The 19,311-nt window shown below is 33.5% G+C and overlaps 1 protein-coding gene across 1 annotated transcript in view; it reads left to right on the forward strand.

The window, feature by feature from the left end:
• The window catches only part of LOC139526744 (uncharacterized), a 72,647-nt gene that overhangs the window by 43,035 nt on the left and 10,301 nt on the right, over nt 1-19,311 (forward strand). Inside the window, exons 10-11 of the mRNA XM_071321908.1 lie at nt 3,069-3,320; nt 8,706-8,915. Coding sequence (XP_071178009.1) covers nt 3,069-3,320; nt 8,706-8,915 — 462 coding nt within the window. The remainder of the gene's footprint in view (nt 1-3,068; nt 3,321-8,705; nt 8,916-19,311) is intronic.

The following is a 19,311-nucleotide window of genomic DNA, read 5'->3' on the forward strand; positions in this document are numbered from 1 at the left end:
TCATGAGTCACAGTTAAAATTAGTTGTAATGATAACTGTGTAACCCTCTATAAAAGAAATAATAATATTTATTATCGTTATTATCATTATAAGATGCTCGCCAAACTTTGCATTACTCAAATTACTTTCAAAACATCCGACTGGAAAGGACGCTTTCCTTTTAAATGGATATCACAACTTCAGCATTGCACGAAACATTTGATTTGGGGAAGTTTAGACATTTCAACAGATATCATCCCGAAAGTATTATATACGATCACATAAGACTTCGGCTCAGGGACCGGAAGTACAACTAAAATACAAACGGTACGATAGGGGTACATAAATTATCAAATGAGGTTGGTTCATGGAAGTATATAAAAACTACATTGAAAGCAAAAATATTGATTAAAATGATGCACACCTATGAACCCTCGCGGTCCTACTTTATGTCGATACCTACATATTGACATTTCACATGATCATGTTAATGATGTATTTACAATAAATCTATTGGATTTTAAATGTGTAATAATACATCTTTGAGAATAAATACATAATATCTTTTATTACAAAAATAACAGGTTATACATCTATCCCTTGCAACAAAGTACATATCTAAGAGTACTCGCAGTTACTGGTAACTAGTTCAAATCCAAAAACAGCTTATATATAAAATTATATATCTAAGACTGAAATATCAGTCAATACACATCCAACGTCAAATGGCTATAGTGTAAAGACTTCATTAACAGCCAGAGAAAAACATGACCTTGTTCAATGCCAAAAATTAGGTATCGACAAATTGTAGAAACCGTCAATGTACATATGGGAATAACAACAACATTAAGTGTCTTTTAACTTACCAATAACAAAATCAATATTTATACCAACACAAACAATATTCAAAAATTCAATTGTTAAAATTTTGGAATAAGTTTATTATTTATTTAAAGGATCGATAAGTTTACCCGGATCATATATGATTTCAATATAATTTTATGCGACTGTTAAACAAGTGAGAGGTGTAGTAAGCTATGAAACCAGGTTTAATACACCATTTTCAATATACGGAAATACCTGTACAAAGTCAGAAATATGACAGTTGATGTGATGCTTTTGATTTTGCCATTTGATAAGGGAATTTTCGTTTTGAATTTTCCTTGGAGTTCGATATTTTCGTTATTTCATTTTTAATTAGAGACTAATGAATTGTTTGTGATATTCTTATATTAATTTTTTATTCCCGTATATCATGTATATTGGACACAAAGATTAACTGTTCAATCGCTATAACTGTCGGTTGACACGTGTTTATACAGAGCTAACACCATTTTACATATATAATTCGTCCCAAATTTAGCCTAACAAGGTTAGATCTTCAACTTTGCGTTAGCAAATTATTGTTCTTCCCTCAGCGGGATTCTAACCTTGCTTCTTTGACATCGTGGCAGCACCGCCATCGCCGTGTCCAGCGCCCTAGACCACTCGACCACCTAGGCTATATAGAATATATTATATATTTTATAGTATAAGTTGATAGATGCGATGTTAATTGAAAGAGTTGTGGGGTCAAAGTTAAAAGTAGAGATTTGTCGTCTAAGGTTCAAATCCCTGTTTTCTTCTTGTTGTTCCTTTTCTTTAGACTTTGCGTTTTTCTAGTTTTGTATATTATTGATGATAGTCTCCCAATGAGAATAGATTTTCCCGTTTATTTTTGGATTATTATTGGCTATATCACGTATTTAAAAAAAAAAAGGATAACGTTCAATTTGTCTTTTCATGTTTTTTAAATTTAGGGGGATTTCATCTTTTTTAGAACACATCTTTTAATTTGAATATTGGCAAATCACTATGAAGAAGTTATCAGAGATACCAGGATTAAAATTTTGGACTCAAGACGCGTATTTCGTCATCAAATTACTCATCAGCGACGCTCGAAACAAACAAGTTTAGATAAAGCCAGATATAGTATGAAGTTTAAAGGAATTGAGGACCCATGGTTTTGCCAAATGCAGCTATGTTAATCTATTAATTGGGGTAGAAAATCATTAGTATTTTGAAAAATTTAAAGTTTTGAATGTAGATCGTGATGTCATTAGAATTCGGTTCTTTGCTAGATATTTGGTAAAAATTGAAATAATCATGCTTAGAAATGATTTCTGCTCTTTGGTCGTGTTTTTGTCTCTTTGACACATTCCCCATCTACTTTCTAAATTTAATTCCATATGCCCTATTTTGTTAAAGACAGATAATATTCAGTTTGATGTGCTTGGACTTTTGATTTTGCCTTTTGATTTTTTATTTTCCTTTTTGAATTTTCCTCGGAGTTCAGTATTTTTGTGTTTTTACTTTTTTCATGATGATTCAATAGAAAATATTCAGATTCATGATAATTCAATAGAAATTTCAGTACAGTACATTGAAAATGCATGCACGTTTTTTTGAAAGAGTACTCTTTCATTATTTTAATTCATTACCCATAAACATCTAAATATTGGAGGATGTTCAGGATAATTAAAAAAGGCAAAGGATACCACAGGGAAACGTAAACTCATAAGTCAAAAATTAACTGACAACGACATGGCCAAAAACAAAAAAGACAAGCAGACAAACACAGTACACAAAACACAACATATCAAACCAAAAGACTGGGCAACACGAACCCCAACAAAAATGGGGGTGATCTGAGGTGCTTCGGAAGGGTAAGAAGATCATGCTCCACATGTGGCACCACTCGTGTTGCTCATGTTAGTACAAAAGCCCTGTTGTAAGTCTAATCCGTTAACTCATATTCGGGAAAAAGAGGAAGGGATTGTAATTGGAAGATATCCGTTGTTAAGTGATAATTTGAACTCTCTGACATTAGGAGACAATTTATGAAAGAACTTTCACTTTGAAAAGACGTCTCAACAAAAGTTTAAATAAAATACACAATGGATAAACGTTGGCTCGTTAAATACTGTTTTAACTAACCAACGCTTATGATTAACCATTACATCTACATTATCGTAATAACTGATTAAAGATATACAATGTGTTTCAAGTACAATTATCATGTTAAAATATCATGGATTTAATTTTTACAGAAATGCCAAATGTAGTAAAGGAAATGTCTGTACATGACAGAGATATGTTTTTAAAAGCAGCCAGTACTGGTACCGCCGTAAGATATTACATACGAATTATGATTGTCGGTGAAAGCGGGGTAGGAAAAACTTGTTTATTAAGACGATTGATGAACGAAAACATAAACGGTGTAAATAGTACAAATGGAATCAATATTGAAGTAAGAAAATGCAAAATTGATTTACAGAAAAAGGAATGGATTTTTGTTTCAGGTAATTTTTCAATTTTACAAGGACATTATTCAGATAGAATTTATGCATGATGATGATAAAAGCGAGATGTGGTATGTTTGTCAAATGCGAAAACTATAGACCAAATACCATGAACAAGAATATATTCATTAAAGTTTAACAATGAGTAATACTCATATCGTAAAGTAAACCACAAAAATTCCTGGATAAAAAAAAATGTGAATATATTCTTCAAGAGAAAACAAACGGCCTGAATGACATCAAGGCTAATTAATGTATAAGTAACCTAAATTAAACTGGCATTTACTTTTCGAAAACGCATATTCTAGGTACACATTTATCAAGAATATTAAATCCAATTAATAAAATTGTTGATGAAAATGGGGAACATGTCAAAGAGACAACACAACTTAAGAATCTTTAAATGAAATTACTAACGGTTGAAACTCCAAAGAAGTAAAACTTTAGGGGTGGCAATATCTGTCAAATCAATATTCACCAATTTGATCCAAATTCCTTTATTTTATTCATTACATACTGAAACGTTTGTCAGAATTACAAAAAAGTCCAAATGTATTAGCAATTTGTGCGAATTTCAAACTAGACGCCATCTAATTATTCATCGAGATGACCTTCGAAGTCTGCAGATGATCATATAACACGTATAGCATCTATATTATCATACAGTATAAGCATTAATCGTCAATGACCTCAACTGAATTGTAAACCACGCCTATTTGCCGGAATACCTTTTTCATCGACAATGTAACGTCCTCCCATGGCAATTGTGTCCACAATAGTTTAGCAATAGATACTACCTGTGTTATTAATAAAATAAGTAATTGATTTGTTAGTTATATTTTCTTGACACATTTATTTAGTTGTTTTTTTAGATTTTTTAACATTTTAAATTCATTCTTGGCAAGTCAACCTATTCCAATGCCATAAACCCTAACCCTTTAACTTCGTCTGCGAAAATAGGTAAGATAATGTCGAAAAAAGTCGCAGATTTTGATCTCCAATGGGGGGGGGGGGGTTCCCGTTAAAATTGTTTGAAGATGATTAAAATGTTGATGCAAATATTGATGAAGACCCAGAAAATGTCCTTATTGAAATATACTGAACCTCAAAAGAAACGTCGCAGTAATGTGAGGCAATAATGATGCAAGAATAAATGCTATATTTTTAATATTGAATGGGCGTAAAATATCCCTTGTTATTTAACAAATTCACATCATGTCAGTTCATTCACTGTTCATTGAAAAAGGTTTACACCACCATATCACAGGATAAGTTAATGCAGGTCACCATTTATTAGCGTGTGTGTCCTCAGTTAGCCTTGAGTACGGCCCGGCATCTCATGTACATGGGATAAATCAGACGGTTGATAAGTGCATAGAAATCCTAGCCCACACCTGCAGAAAAGATACCTAAACTAAAGTTCCACAGCAGGTGTCGGTTTTGGATGGACGTCTTTCAGTTTTCTCTGAATCTCGTCCCATAGATGTTCTATGGAGTCCGGATTAAGAGCGGGCCAAGGCATAATTGTAATGTTGTTTTGCTGTACAAAGTCCCTTGTAGCTCTTGCAGTATGCCGACGTGAATGGTCATGCTGGAAAGTGTTGTTTCGATAGCGTGCAAAATGTTGCACAACAAGTGGTCGTAGAATTCGATCGGTATACCGGGCTGCATTGACACCATATCCTCTACCTGGTCCAATATTCTGAAAGACAACAGGCCCTAATGTATGGTTCAAGTCATTTACGCTTCATACCATAATGCTTGGACCTCCTCATTGATTTATTTCCATCATGCAGTTATCTGCATATCTTTCGCCCTGTCTTTTCCAGATCCGTGTCCTGCCATCTGCATTTGAAATGCAGTAACGGCTTTCGTCAGCAATGATTACCATGCTAACCGTCCTCTACTGCTGATGTCGCCCATTTTGTCGATGGGTGGCCCGCTGTAGTCGTTCACTGCGATGACGTGGTGTTAGAATATGACCTCTGGCAGGCCGACGACAACTCAGATTACAAGAATTCAATCGACGCCGGACTGTAACATTACTAATTGGTCTCTAGTTAATGCCTATTGTCTGACAAGCAGTATGAGTTGCGCAGAGGAACCGGTTCTGCAGATGTTGTCGTTAAATATAGCGATCCTGACACAATGTTCTTACTCTTTGGTGACCAGTACGTGGACGGTCATCTGTACTGTTTTGCATTGTAGCGTTACGTAGACGTTGGATGGTGCGTACATTGCAGTTAAATGCATTTGCAAGGACTTGAGGTCGCTGTCCAAAGCATTCAAACGTCCTATTGCCTGTTCTCTTTGTCGTGGGTTCAGTCGTGGCATCTGCACTGCATCAAATGAATAATGACACAAAAACTTCGCACCTCTTAAATATCCTTAATGAGGCATGGATTCAACTAGTATATCATAATCATGAAATTTAACTGCGGAACGTCTCCCACGGACCCAGCGAAAACAATATTAGGACGATCGAATTAATGAACACAGTCAGCCATAACGGAGATTTAAACATAATCTTAGCATGATTTCTAGATAATTTACCTAAACCAAAATAAATAAACAGTTGTTTTCAATGTATTAGAAAATTTGAGTTTTCGAAAAATACGACGTTTCTTTTGCGGTTCAGTATAGATATGTTGGCTGATCAATGAATAACTGACATTTGTCAAGAATACTCCCTCGATTCAAACACGACTGACACTGCTAACATTATTATGTTTCGCTGCTGTTCCAACTGTTTCTGACACAACACATGAAATCATTAACCACGTTGCAGATAAGCAGTTTCGCTATGAACATTTACATTTAAATGAAACCGGTGTACAAAACGTACTAAACAAGCGGTAGAACAAAAATCTGCCAGGGGTACAATAGTCAACATTGTGTTATAATTTTAATTACTATAAAACAAATATGTAACAAAGAAACACAAAAAAGCATATAGACAAAGCACATAAAAGCGAACACGAAAGACAAAAATCCAAAAATCAACCATAGCATGCGCACAACAACACAATAACTGGATGTACAAGTACCGAGCCACGTCAAATAGACATCACCAAAAATAGACTAAACAGTAATAGTAATATTCAAAAAGACAAATAAAATATAAATGAGAAGATGTGGTAAAATTGCCAATGAGACAACTCTTAACAAGATACCAAATGACATAGAAACATAACTATAGGTCATCATACGGCCCTCAACAATGAGCAAATCCCATACCGCATTGTCAGCTATAAAAGGCCCCGAAATGACAACTATAAAACAATTCAAACGAGAAAACTAACGACCTAGTTAATGTACAAATACAAGAATACTATAACACGCTATTAAGATGATAAACAACGTCAGAACCCAGAATCTATACTTGAAGACCATCGTGTATTATTTGTGAAGTTAATACGGAATATTTATTAACAAGGTCTTGGTACATGCCGATGAATTTATTTAGAAAAAGGACGAGACGTTCTTTGACATACATCTGGTTCATCAATTTTCTGCTCAAACGATGGTGACGTCTTACAAAGTCCGAGTAGCAGCTGCAAGCTCTTGAATACCGAATAACTTGGAAAATCTATATCCCATATGTAGGTGAAGTTGGTATATTGCTACTTAGGTGGTGAAATTGATAATTCCAGAATTAAAATCGTCTCGTTTGTCATAAATTCTGTTACTGAGATGACCGTGTATGTCAAATTCGAGGTATAAAACTTACAATAAGGCGGCGGAAGCCGTGTTTGTTGTTTCCTTAATTTCTAGATCTGGGGGATATATTAATTGAATCAAATCAGAAAAGTTTGGATTGCTAATGGAAAGAACATCATCAATATATCTGAATGGGAAATTAAATGACCTGGCTTCTTTGATCTTTTTTGTTTTTGACAAGTTTCTGCAGGAACTCCGACTCATATGAAAATAAGAAGAGGTCGGCAAGGAGAGGCGCACAGTTCATTCATATAGGAATTCCGACAATTTGTTGAAAAAGTCTACCCCCAAATTCAACAAACATGTTGTCAATAAGAAACTCCAGCATACTAATCACTTGTTCCTCTGTGTAGCATGTTTTACCTGTTTGTTCCCTATTAACAAAATATGCCGTATGGTATCCAAAAGTGATACATTTATAGCGTATGCTATCATTTTTATGTTGAAAGCCATGTTGGATTATTTCTTTTAGAAGATTTTTCAATTATACATTGGGAATTATGGAATACAGGGTTAAAGAATCAAAAGATAGAACTTATTTCAGAAAAGATCGAGATTAAGAATTATCCAGAAGTTCTTAAGGTTTTTTTTAGAATCCACATATGGTTAATACCACTACGCGAGTAAACAGTTTCACAGTATTTCTGAAGACCCACTTTCACTTCGGACAGAATTTGTGTCAGTCTAATGGACAGTTCTTTAGTCAAACATGAAGAACAGGCGGCAATGTTCCGTTGTTTGTATGGAATTTTGTGAAATTTAGGTATCCAATACAAACAAGGTAAGTCCTCCGATTTTTTGTTCAATGCAATGTTCATTGAAGCCATGAAGGACTTATGATGCGCCAAAATCTAATCCTTGTCAAATGATATGTTTTTGTTTGTTGGATTACCTGAGTGCTCATTTATTCCTAACTCTTTTACAAGACACTCGTAGTAGTACGATTTTCATACAAAGAGAAAGAGATGATAGACATTTCACAGCCTTTTTGTCTCTGAAAATGGACTGTGGTCGACCATTCACTAAGTTTTCAAATTATGAATGCAACGATCAGAGACCTGATTGTTTTGATCAATTCTAACAAAGTGTCCAATTCAACTTCTTTTCGTTTAGCCGATAATGTAGTGCAGTTCTCAATGGAATCCATAATTATTTTGAAGTTATGGTTCCGATTGATGTGTTGGGGTTTTCTAAACTTAGGACCATGAAATATCACTTTTCGGAGATACTCATGTTGAATTATGTTTAGACCCCCAGTAAAAACATGGCTAGAGGGGCTGTAAATATAAGGCGAGTGGGAACAGTCACATGTCAGAGTAATTTTTAAGTATTGTTCCAAATCAAGGTCCTGTAATGCTTGTTTATAGTTAAATACTTTGGATGCAATGGTTTTGGTGTAACTGTACAATAGGAACAGACTGATTATGAAAATAAAGTGAAATTTTAGATGTTACCTCCTTGTGATGTAGAACGTTGCTGATGTTGATTGCATTTCTGCTATTGGAAACTGAACAGATAGGAATCTCCTCTTTTCTTTAATACTGGTTTGAAAAGACGGAAAAGAGCTACATCACAAATTATACTGACAAATCTGTATATTGGAGATAAAGTTACCCTCCGTTTTGATAATCATTGCTTGTATTATTCTTTCTTTTAATTGTATAGGCGACGAATTTTCCTCAATCAGTCCATACCAAAATCAGCAGTATGCAGACTGTGGATTTTGGGATTTTGCAGGACAGAAAGATTTTTATGCAACTCACCAGACTTTTCTAAGTACAAATGCTATCTATTTGCTGGTAGTAGACATGTCAAAAGACTTTACAAATAAAACATTCAAAGATATGGTAGAAAACAAATTTGAGAGATCTGGAGGTATGTGAAGAAAGTTTTCTAAGATTCATTAGATTATAAAATATCAGTTACACAGAAAATTTGTAGGTGAATAAATTGTAGTTCGTTTTACCAAAACTTTGGTTGGAACTCATGTAACACTGGGTAGTTTATTAAAAAAGTATTCTTATCTAACCGACCTTTAAATTAAAGCGACGTTTTTTGACATTTTTACCCATTATGTCTGTTTGTTTAGTTCACACATTTTTGTCAATATAATGTCATACAAGTGAGAGATTTAGTTAGCTTTAAAACCAGGTTTAATCCATCATTTTCTACATATGAAACTGCCTGTACCAAGTAAGGAATATGACAGTTGTTTTCCATTAGTTTTATGTGTTTGAGCTTTTAATTTTGCCATTTGCTAAAGGATTTTCCGTTTTGAATTCCCTTGGAGTTCGGTATTTTTGTTATTGTGATAATCAAAAACGACTTTGTAAATGTTTGATGATTTTGTGCGATGAACGGTTCAGTTAGTATGAAAATCATACATTATTAATGTATCGTTTTTTGTTTGTTTTTTTTTGTTTGTTTCTTTTTGCGTTCTTTTTCAAATTTTCCAAGCTATTAAATAATTTAAAAGCAATATGCAATTTACCTCCAAATAAAGCAGAACTAACTCTAAAATATATGATAATAGACGACTCGAATGATTTAAAAAATTTATAGCAAATATTCACAAAATACAATTGTATAGAAGCGTTATAATGTACAATGAGCTGCAGAAATTTCTTATCTTATCCGATATAATTAGGATAGATGCAGTGCCCATTAAGCTAGTTTGTCTAGTGACATATTGCGTTTATTCTTTGTACTAAATAATGTGTTAAAACAACATTGCTAGGCGATTTATTATTTGATTCGTGTTATTGAATTAATCTTTGTACTAATTGATGCACACTTAAATAGATGTGTATGTTATGTGCTGCTATTATTTAGTATTTGTACTGATATTTCATTATTCAGGCAAACTATAAAAATCAATTGAAAAGGGCTTAACTCATCAGAAAGACACAAAGCAAAGAACACTTTTTATGTTCGTACATTTTCCTTATATTTTAATCTGATAAAAATAGGAAAAGAAATCACAAAGATATCTTTTTACTTACATGAAACAAACCGGGATGCAGTATTCAGTAAGTAGATGCAATTGGACGCTATTTATATAAACGCAAGCAAGAACTCCGTTATCTTTTAGAAGACCCCACAAATTTGAAAGTATCATTTATCAACACCTTAAGAAGCAGAATCGTCATATTAAATAGTTTACATTTTAACTTTTAGAAGTAGTAAACAAGCAACCCGGGATTTCTAATTCAAAAAGTGTATGATTACGTAAAATTAAATTGACTTAAAAGTTACAGACAGTTTATCCTCTCGGTATTAATGATAGTATTATTGATATTGGTACTATTTCATGTTCTGTTTATCTTTTGGATAAAGTTTCTAAAACTGTACGTAAAACCCGTTCTCATGGACGTAGAATAAAACGCAATAAGTGACAGTTTGTACTAACAATAAAAAAAAATTCCACATTATAATTGTATGTTGTTAGATCTAAACTGTTTGTATTCCCAAAATTGATCGCCCTGAAGATCATAAAAACAATTTTTTTTTTATTAAAATCAAATATGTCAATAAAGGATTAATAACCTACAACTGTCAAATTCAAGGGAATATTTTTTTAGACCTACTTTCGTATACAACCGGATGTGACGTACCATGATTTGGTGGTATTACACCTTGAAATCATTTCCTAGAAAAGAACCTACATGTCGTCCCCTGCTCAATTATAAATTGGAAGAAAAGTCGTAACATCATCTACGACTCACTCCATATTTACTGCATGAATGAATAAAATTAGAAAAATATGACAAATTATCCTTAATTTCTTTTTTCAATTCAAAAATGAAAATAATTAATATCAGTATGAAACATTTTGCAGAACATTTTACTCCTAACAAAAATCATATTAGCTGTACTGAAAACATTTTGACACCAAGGTTTTCGATATAACAAACTACTTGTTTTTTTTACTAAATTTATATTCTATACGTAGCACAAACATCAAAAGCTAACCAAAACTTTTAACAGACATGTGCACCATGTCAGGAATATGCCAGTTGTTTTTCATTTGTTTTGATGTGTTTGAGCTTTTGATTGTGCCATTTGTTAAGGGACTGTCCGTTTTGCATTTTCCTTTGAGGTTTGTATTTTTGTTATTTTACTATATGGTATATAGTAACCTTGCTTCTTTCAAGTCATTAAATCTGGCAATTATTTGAAGTAATATTTATTCATTCGTAGGGTCTTTGCATCGAAAATAAACACATTTATTCTAAAACCCGTTGTTGATATGATACGGGTTATGTTTTCCTCGTATAATATATGGTTGCATGATACTAAATCCCTAACCCCGGGAAGAATTGTGCTTCCTTCATATGATAACGATATGATCTTTCAATCAGTTTTATTGGTCTGAAGCTGGTATGTCAGTAACTGATAGTAGTTCTTTGTTAATTTTCATTAGCTTGAAAGTGTCTTCCGTTACCTATTCTAACATCGGACTCGGACTTCTTTTAACACAGTTTAACTGCGCGTATATTGCTATGTGTTTGTTCATTCGACATTGGCTAGAGGTATTGGGGGAGAATTGAGATCTCACAAAACACGTTTTACCCAACCTCAAATTTAGTTCATTTATATTTTTCGGAGGTTAGTGTGGCGTTTATTTTGCTGAACTTGTTTACATTATTGTTCAGGGGACAGTTGAAGCCTGCCTCCGCCTGCGATAGTTTTCACTCTTCGTTGAAGACCTTTTGGTTGCATTGAGCTGTTTCTGCTCTTTGGTCAGGTTGTTTCACGTTTGAATCTCAATTCTAATATCTGTCAATACGATTTCATCTTGTTCGTATGTTTTTAGCTCACCTGGCCCAAATGACCAAGTGAGCTTTTCCCATCACTTTGCGTCCGGTGTCCGTCGTCGTCCGTCGTCGTCGTCCGTCGTTAGCCTTTACAAAAATCTTCTCCTCTGAAACTACTGGGCCAAATTTAACCAAACTTGCCACAATCATCATTGGGGTATCTAGTTTAAAAAATGTGTGGCGTGACCCCACCAAACAAACAAGATGGCCGCCATGGCTAAAAATAGAACATAGGGGTAAAATGCAGTTTTTGGCTTATAACTCAAAAACCAAAGCATTTAGAGCAAATCTGACAATAATCTATAAGGTCAAGATCTATCTGGCCTGGAATTTTCCCGTTGTTTGGTTGCTGGCCCTAAATTAGTAATTTTAAGGAAATTTTGCAGTTTTTGCTTATTATCTTGAATATTATTATAGATAGAGATAAACTGTAAAGAGCAATAATGTTCAGCAAAGTAAGATCTACAAATAAGTCAACATGACTAAAATTGTCAGTTTACCCCTTAAGGAGTTATTGCCCTTTATAGTAATTTTTAACAATTTTCATAAATTTTTGTAAATATTTGTAAATTTTTAGAATATATTTTCCACTGTAATCATGGTTATTACTGGACCAAGTTCATTATATATAGAGATAATTGTAGCAACAAGAATGTACAGTAAAGTAAGATCTACAAACACATCACGATCACCAAAACACAATTTTGTCATGAAGTTATCTGTGTCCATTGTTTAATATGCACCAAGGTGATCATGAACGACACAGGCTCTTGAGAGCCTCTAGTTTATCTGTTATCAATAAAGAGCACACACCTTCCGACTTTTTTAATGTTGTTTGTCTGCGCTTGTTCAGTCGTTTAAACTGTTTGATATGTATTAAATTGTATTAAATTTACTGACTGGTTGTTTTCTATTATTTCTTATGTTTGTGAAAATGTACATAATGCATTTATTGAACACGTTTTTATGGTCATGCAGATATACAATTACAAAATGCAGTACTTAGCTATATATAGGGTGTTTTAAAATATTTGATGACTGGTGTATGTTGCCTTATGATTATTTGCGTCATTGGATTTCTGGTGGAGAGTTCGAGAGTTTCGAACTGACAATCATACTACATTTTCTAATTGTTATGTCAGGTAATAATCAGAATTATGTTTACAAGAATTTAACTATGATAAGTTTGTAATTTTATTAGTAATAATGTTGAATAAACAACATTATGGATTTTCAAAACTCCCCCAGGCTAAGATAGCCTTAGATGGATTTTTTTTTCCAAATGTGATAATTTTCGTAGGGTTAAATATTTCGCAGTGGTGTCTTGCCATGGCTTTGTTTGAACTTATTTGTTTGCTTTTTGGCATTGAATGTTTATCCCTAATATTTTATTAAATGTGCATTTACATTGCAGATATCGCAGATCAAATTTATTCGTTCATAGTGTATTAATTTACGTTTTTTGATTGCGTTATTAAAGCCTACCAATTGATATTTTATCGTATGTTTTTCTATGTTGTGATGTTATGCTATTGTTTCAGAAAAAGGGAGAAGGTTTGGTACCATTAAAACGTTTAATCCCGCTGCAAACATAAGTCAGGAATCTGATGTACAGTAGTTGTCGTTTGTTTATGCAATTTATACGAGTTTCTCGTTTCTCGTATTTTTATATAGATTAGAACGTTGGTTTTCCCGTTTGAATGGTTTTACACTAGTAATTTTTGGGCCCTTATAGCTTATTATTCGGTGTGAGCCAAGGCTCCGTGTTGAAGGCCGTACATTGACCTATAATGGTTTACTTTGTTTAAATTGTTATTTGGATGGAGAGTTGTCTTATTGGCACTCACAACACATCTTCCTATACCTATTGGCTGTACATTTTAGGTCCAATTCGATCATATATTTCTTCAACTTGTTCGGTGCTTATACAACCTTGGCTTTCAAATATTCGACTTTGAGCTTTCCTGATGAAGGCAAATCCAGAAAAGCGCATGCAATTTATCAAGTGTTGCTTTCATTTTGTGAAATCAAATAAAAACAAAAATCATCACATTTTGTAGAGACCATCCTAATTGGGTTACGCTTATAGGTCTTGATATACTGAAATGAACTCTAAAATGTAAAGTCTCCGGCCTAGAAAAATTATACATTTGTGGCTACAAAATACTTTCAGATGCTGACTGTCATTGTGGGCGATTGCCAAAAAAAATATGATCACAGATGTAACGAAATGAATTTTAATAATTAAATTAATATCAAACAGAAATCAATAAACTTACGAAAAAGATGGTATATCGCAAACAAAAGGTGCAAAAATTTGTACACCATATCCGGATTTCGACAATTAATGTCTCTTCAGTGATGTTAGGAATCAAAATGGTATTTGGAAGGCCATACAATTTACCTCAATTTAGGATAGACTCTTGAATTTTTAAGAGTCGAAATAGGATGAACGGATCATATAAACCCGAAGGAAAATATAATACAAGCCCAGACGAAAAAATACAAACAAGTCTAAAATGAAAACAACGTTCAAAACTATGATTGGTTGGATAAAAAACGCAATTTTTATACGTTTGCATGCAAAACAAATTTCTTGGTAGAGGGTTCAAAATACAGCACAAACAACATTTTCCAAAAGACCAAAAAAAGTGACAAAGTATTTTTTATACAAAACGCACTTGACTAGCTGGACGAACCACAAAAGTTTCAATCTTTTTGATCGTAATGAATTTTCTTAGTGTATATTAAAGGCAATTCATAACACCAAACAATACTATTTTGTTTCGCAAAAGTTAAATATATATTGCCCGTTTTAGGTGGTGCTTAACTCTTGGCTAACTGTATATAGGGTATTTTCATTATTTGTTGGTTTATGTTGCCTATAGAATGTTTATGTAACCAGATCTTGAAGCAGAAACATAATTCAGTAATTGGTTTGCAATTCAAAATTACCTAATGCATTTGGATATTTACTCCAAAGACGATTGCCAGACTTTCGAATGACAGAAACATTAATAAACAGTGCAGAACCTGCAAATTGATATACTTTACAAACATTCACTAGTAGTAATAACTGAAATAACACAATAAAAATCGGCAACCATCCATATCAAACGATAGACCTTTTCAGTTTCATCCTTCCGTTTTCATAGATATAAGAAGATGTAGTATGAGTGCCAATGAGACAACTCTCCATCCAAGTCACAATTAGTAAAAGTAAACCATTATAGGTCAAAGTACGGCCTTCAACACGTAGCCTTGGCTAACACCGAACGGCAAGCTATAAAGGCCCCTCCCCCCAAAAAAACCCGGTGCAAAACCATTCAAACAGGAAAACCAAAGGTCTAATCTATATAAAAAACGAGACACGAGAAACACTTATGAACCACATCAATCATGCACATATGCAATGAATTTCTGATAGTTTTCACTAAAGATGACATAGAATTGCGCATTGGAAATAAAAACCTTGGATGTCATTATATTTGTGTTTGACTTAATGATGTGCATTCAAAGGACTATTGACTAATATTAGGACAAACTTTCATCTATTTCACACACGTGTGTCGATCTATGTAATTGTTCGAGATACTGCCAAATAATGCAGAAATATATCATATATGACATTAGTTAATAAGTCAATGCCAATTAGTTCTAAAATATTTGGTAAGCAGCCGTACTAAATTTAAGCAACATAAGATAAAAGATATTTAAATCTCATACATCGATTAAGAAGAAGACGAATTAAGGTAAAAAACAAAAACTGATAGAATTGAATTGAACTCCAAAAGGGATAAGACCATGTGATTCGACGTGGAAACATTGTCTCTTAAACATGCCCCACCTGCCTTGCGAATCAACACTAAGAACTATATAATTGACAATTATGCTAGTAACTGAAGGTCTAAGAATGCGAAAACTAGTTGCTAGATGTCGAGAAACGGACATATCGTATTGATCAATCAATTTGGATGGTGACCGTTAACATTATTTAATGTTGATTTTTCTTCCTTATAACTCTCAGTTTGTATACGCAAGTCAGGGACGAGAGATTTGATACATACCATAATGGGAAAGAAAGGATATGAAGTATTCATCCATGACATAACATCAGTACACGCATAGCAAAAGCCGCAAAGGAACAACGCTTGTATTGCTGTTTTCAAAGTCACAGTGCGTCCTTGAATAACAATTCGCGAGTTAAAACTCTCACCTTATGATGGCCCTAACACCGGTTTGAACGGAATTAATTGCACACTGACAAGCAAGCCGCAACTGTTAATTGAAGAACAAGGAAATGTAGTAATATTATTAAAAGAAATCTGAAAAAGAAATTAAACAAATACTGTCATAATTTAGTTCGACAATCACATGTAGACTGACGCGTGCAAATACAATAGAAACATAAAGTCAACCGCGGGGCAAATTGAGATGTATGTTAGATATAAGCAAAGTAGACGTTTGCAAGAAGTAACACCACCAACTCTGCCCGGTCAAAAAGATTGAACACATGCAAACAAAATAGTTCCTGCACATAGGTATAAATATCTAAATATCAAAATATGTTGGGCATTTACGTATCAAATGGAAGGTGAAGGACTGGTGGACCTTGTAGAACACCTTTTGACTGATAATTTTTATTCATAAAATAGTGTAGGAATGAAATCTAAAAATGAAGGTATATATTAAAATTGAGAATGGAAATGGGGAATGTGTCAATGAGACAACAACCCAATAAAAGATCAGACAACAGCCGAAGGCCTACAATGGTTTATATATTGCATGTTTCTGAGATACTAGTATGAAGATCTTGGTTTGATATACCATATTATGTTTGTCCGTTAGTGCTTCAAACGATTACTCAAATTTGATTTTATCTGTTTTCATCTAATTTTAACAATGGGATTGATGGAAGAAAGCACCCTTTCGATTTTTAAAATATTTGGCTTTGTCGTTAACTGTAACTTTTAGAGTGAAGGCAACGTCCACCACATTACACAATAAACTCACATATGCCTTGAATCATTTCCAAAACTTTACATTGTTGGAATTGATAAACGGAAGCCCTTTTATATATTTTTTAATTTTATGATAGTCGTTCTAGCGGTTAGGGACATTAGTTGTCAGATTTAAGTGAAATTGTCACATGGTGTTCTATAACTACATAATTCTTGGAATAAGTGAACATTAAAACAATCCATTTGTCAATCCACAATTACATGTATTAGATTTAGATTGTCAGACATATAAAATGCATTTTAAATTATTGCAATAGCTCTAATGTATGTATCATTGCCATTTTGCTTGGTTTCTTTTGTTACCTATTCTAACATCGGACTCGGACTTCTTTTACACTGGGTTTTACTGTGCGGATTGCTGTGTGTTTGTTTATTCTTCATTGGCTAGAGGTATAGGGGGAGGGTTGAGATTTCACAAAACATGTTTAACCCCAAGGCATGTGTGCGCCTGTTTCAAGTCTGTAGCCTCTGGCCTTTGTTAGTATTGAATGATTTTTAATTTTAGTTCATTTATGTGTTCTGGAGTTTAGTATGACATACGATATCGATATCATTCTACAATAAACCATCCATCACATTTTTTTATTGTGCATACAATACATTATTTTTGAAATCAGCAATATCCCATCGAAAGAACAACTGATAAAATTTAATAACGCTTTTAGATATTCGGATGATATTTAGGCCCTCACTAATAAAGACTTTATATGATCTTAAATTGATACCGTAATTATCACGTATTTCTTTATTCATATGGTAAGATTAACAATATTTATATCTTACAGTGACATCTTAACCATGACATATAATATTTAATAGCTCAAAGGTGGCATCAGGTTTGAATCGACCTTTTTTTTTTTGTTTCTAAAAAAATCGGTTTATGGTGTACATATCCTAGTTTGATGAAAACGAGGGAATATATATTGTGTTGCACATATGATTTAATTAACATGCGTCAGTTCTATGTACACTGCAATATATTTCATGGAATTGTCTTATGTTAAGATGGTACATACTTGATTTTGAATTGTTTAAAGATTCCATAAATTCTAATACCTGGAATTATTGTAAATCTTAGAAACATGCAAACATTTCATCTGTTCGATGGGTAGGTTCATGAACCACATTTAATAAATTGATGATTCGCATGTGTGACCTTTTTAGTTTGTGTCTTTTGTTTGTTGGTGTTTAAACGCCGTTTTCAGTGACACAGACTATAACATAGCAAAAAACTTAATGAATGCTCCGACCTTTCGAAGAAAAACTTGATGGATTATGATACAATGTACATTAAGTTAAATTATGCGCCGAATTATTGGCACCGAATGATATATTTCATATTTTTTTTTATACATATAGGAAATTGATAGATTTTACACAAACAAGTGCCGTAGTCACTGAACTCAATTTTAGATTGTTTATCAATGAAATCAAAATTCCTGCCACCAAAAAAAAACATTGATAAACAATCTAAGAATAGGTTTAGTGCTAACTGTACCTGCATATGTAAAATCAGGTATTAGTTACGCTCGAGACAAAAATAGCAGCACACATACATGTGTAATACGGTTTACTTTAGAGAACAGCCATTGACATTAAATTTTAGAACGACATGATTTTATATCAGCTTATACAAGCATTGACGATCGAGGTCGCCGACTTGGAATTAGTAACAATTATACTGTGAAATTGCTTTCAGCAACTGATATTATTCTCTGGCACAATTACTGTGCTGTTTGTTTTTATGCCCCACCTACGATAGTAGAGGGGCATTATGTTTTCTGGTCTGTGCGTCCGTTCGTCCGTTCGTCCGTCCGTCCGTCCGTCCGTCTGTTCGTCCGTCTGTCCCGCTTCAGGTTAAAGTTTTTGGTCAAGGTAGTTTTTGATGAAGTTGAAGTCCAATCAACTTGAAACTTAGTACACATGTTCCTTATGATATGATCTTTCTAATTTTAAAGCCAAATTAAACTTTTGACCCCAATTTCACGGTCTACTGAACATAGAAAATGAAATTGCATGTTTAAGGTTAAAGTTTTTGGTCAAGGTAGTTTTTGATGAAGTTGAAGTCCAATCAACTTGAAACTTAGTACACATGTTCCCTATGATATTATCTTTCTAATTTCAATGCCTAATTATATTTTTTATCCAATTTCACGGTCCATTGAACATGGAAAATGATAGTGCGAGTGGGGCATCCGTGTACTTTGGACACATTCTTGTTTTATATTGTTTTACTAGAACTTCTAACATCTATTGTAACGTTTACAGAGTTTTATGCTTCCAGTACTGATCTCTATTGTACGTTCTGTTATGTATCTGTGTAAATAAACTCATCATAGATACCAGGATTAAATTTTGTATTTACGCCAGACGCGCGTTTCGTCTACATAAAGACTCATCACTAACGCTCGAATCCAAAAAAGTTAAAAAGAC

Source organism: Mytilus edulis, chromosome 6 (genome assembly GCF_963676685.1).
Source record: "Mytilus edulis chromosome 6, xbMytEdul2.2, whole genome shotgun sequence".
Taxonomy (NCBI): domain Eukaryota; kingdom Metazoa; phylum Mollusca; class Bivalvia; order Mytilida; family Mytilidae; genus Mytilus; species Mytilus edulis.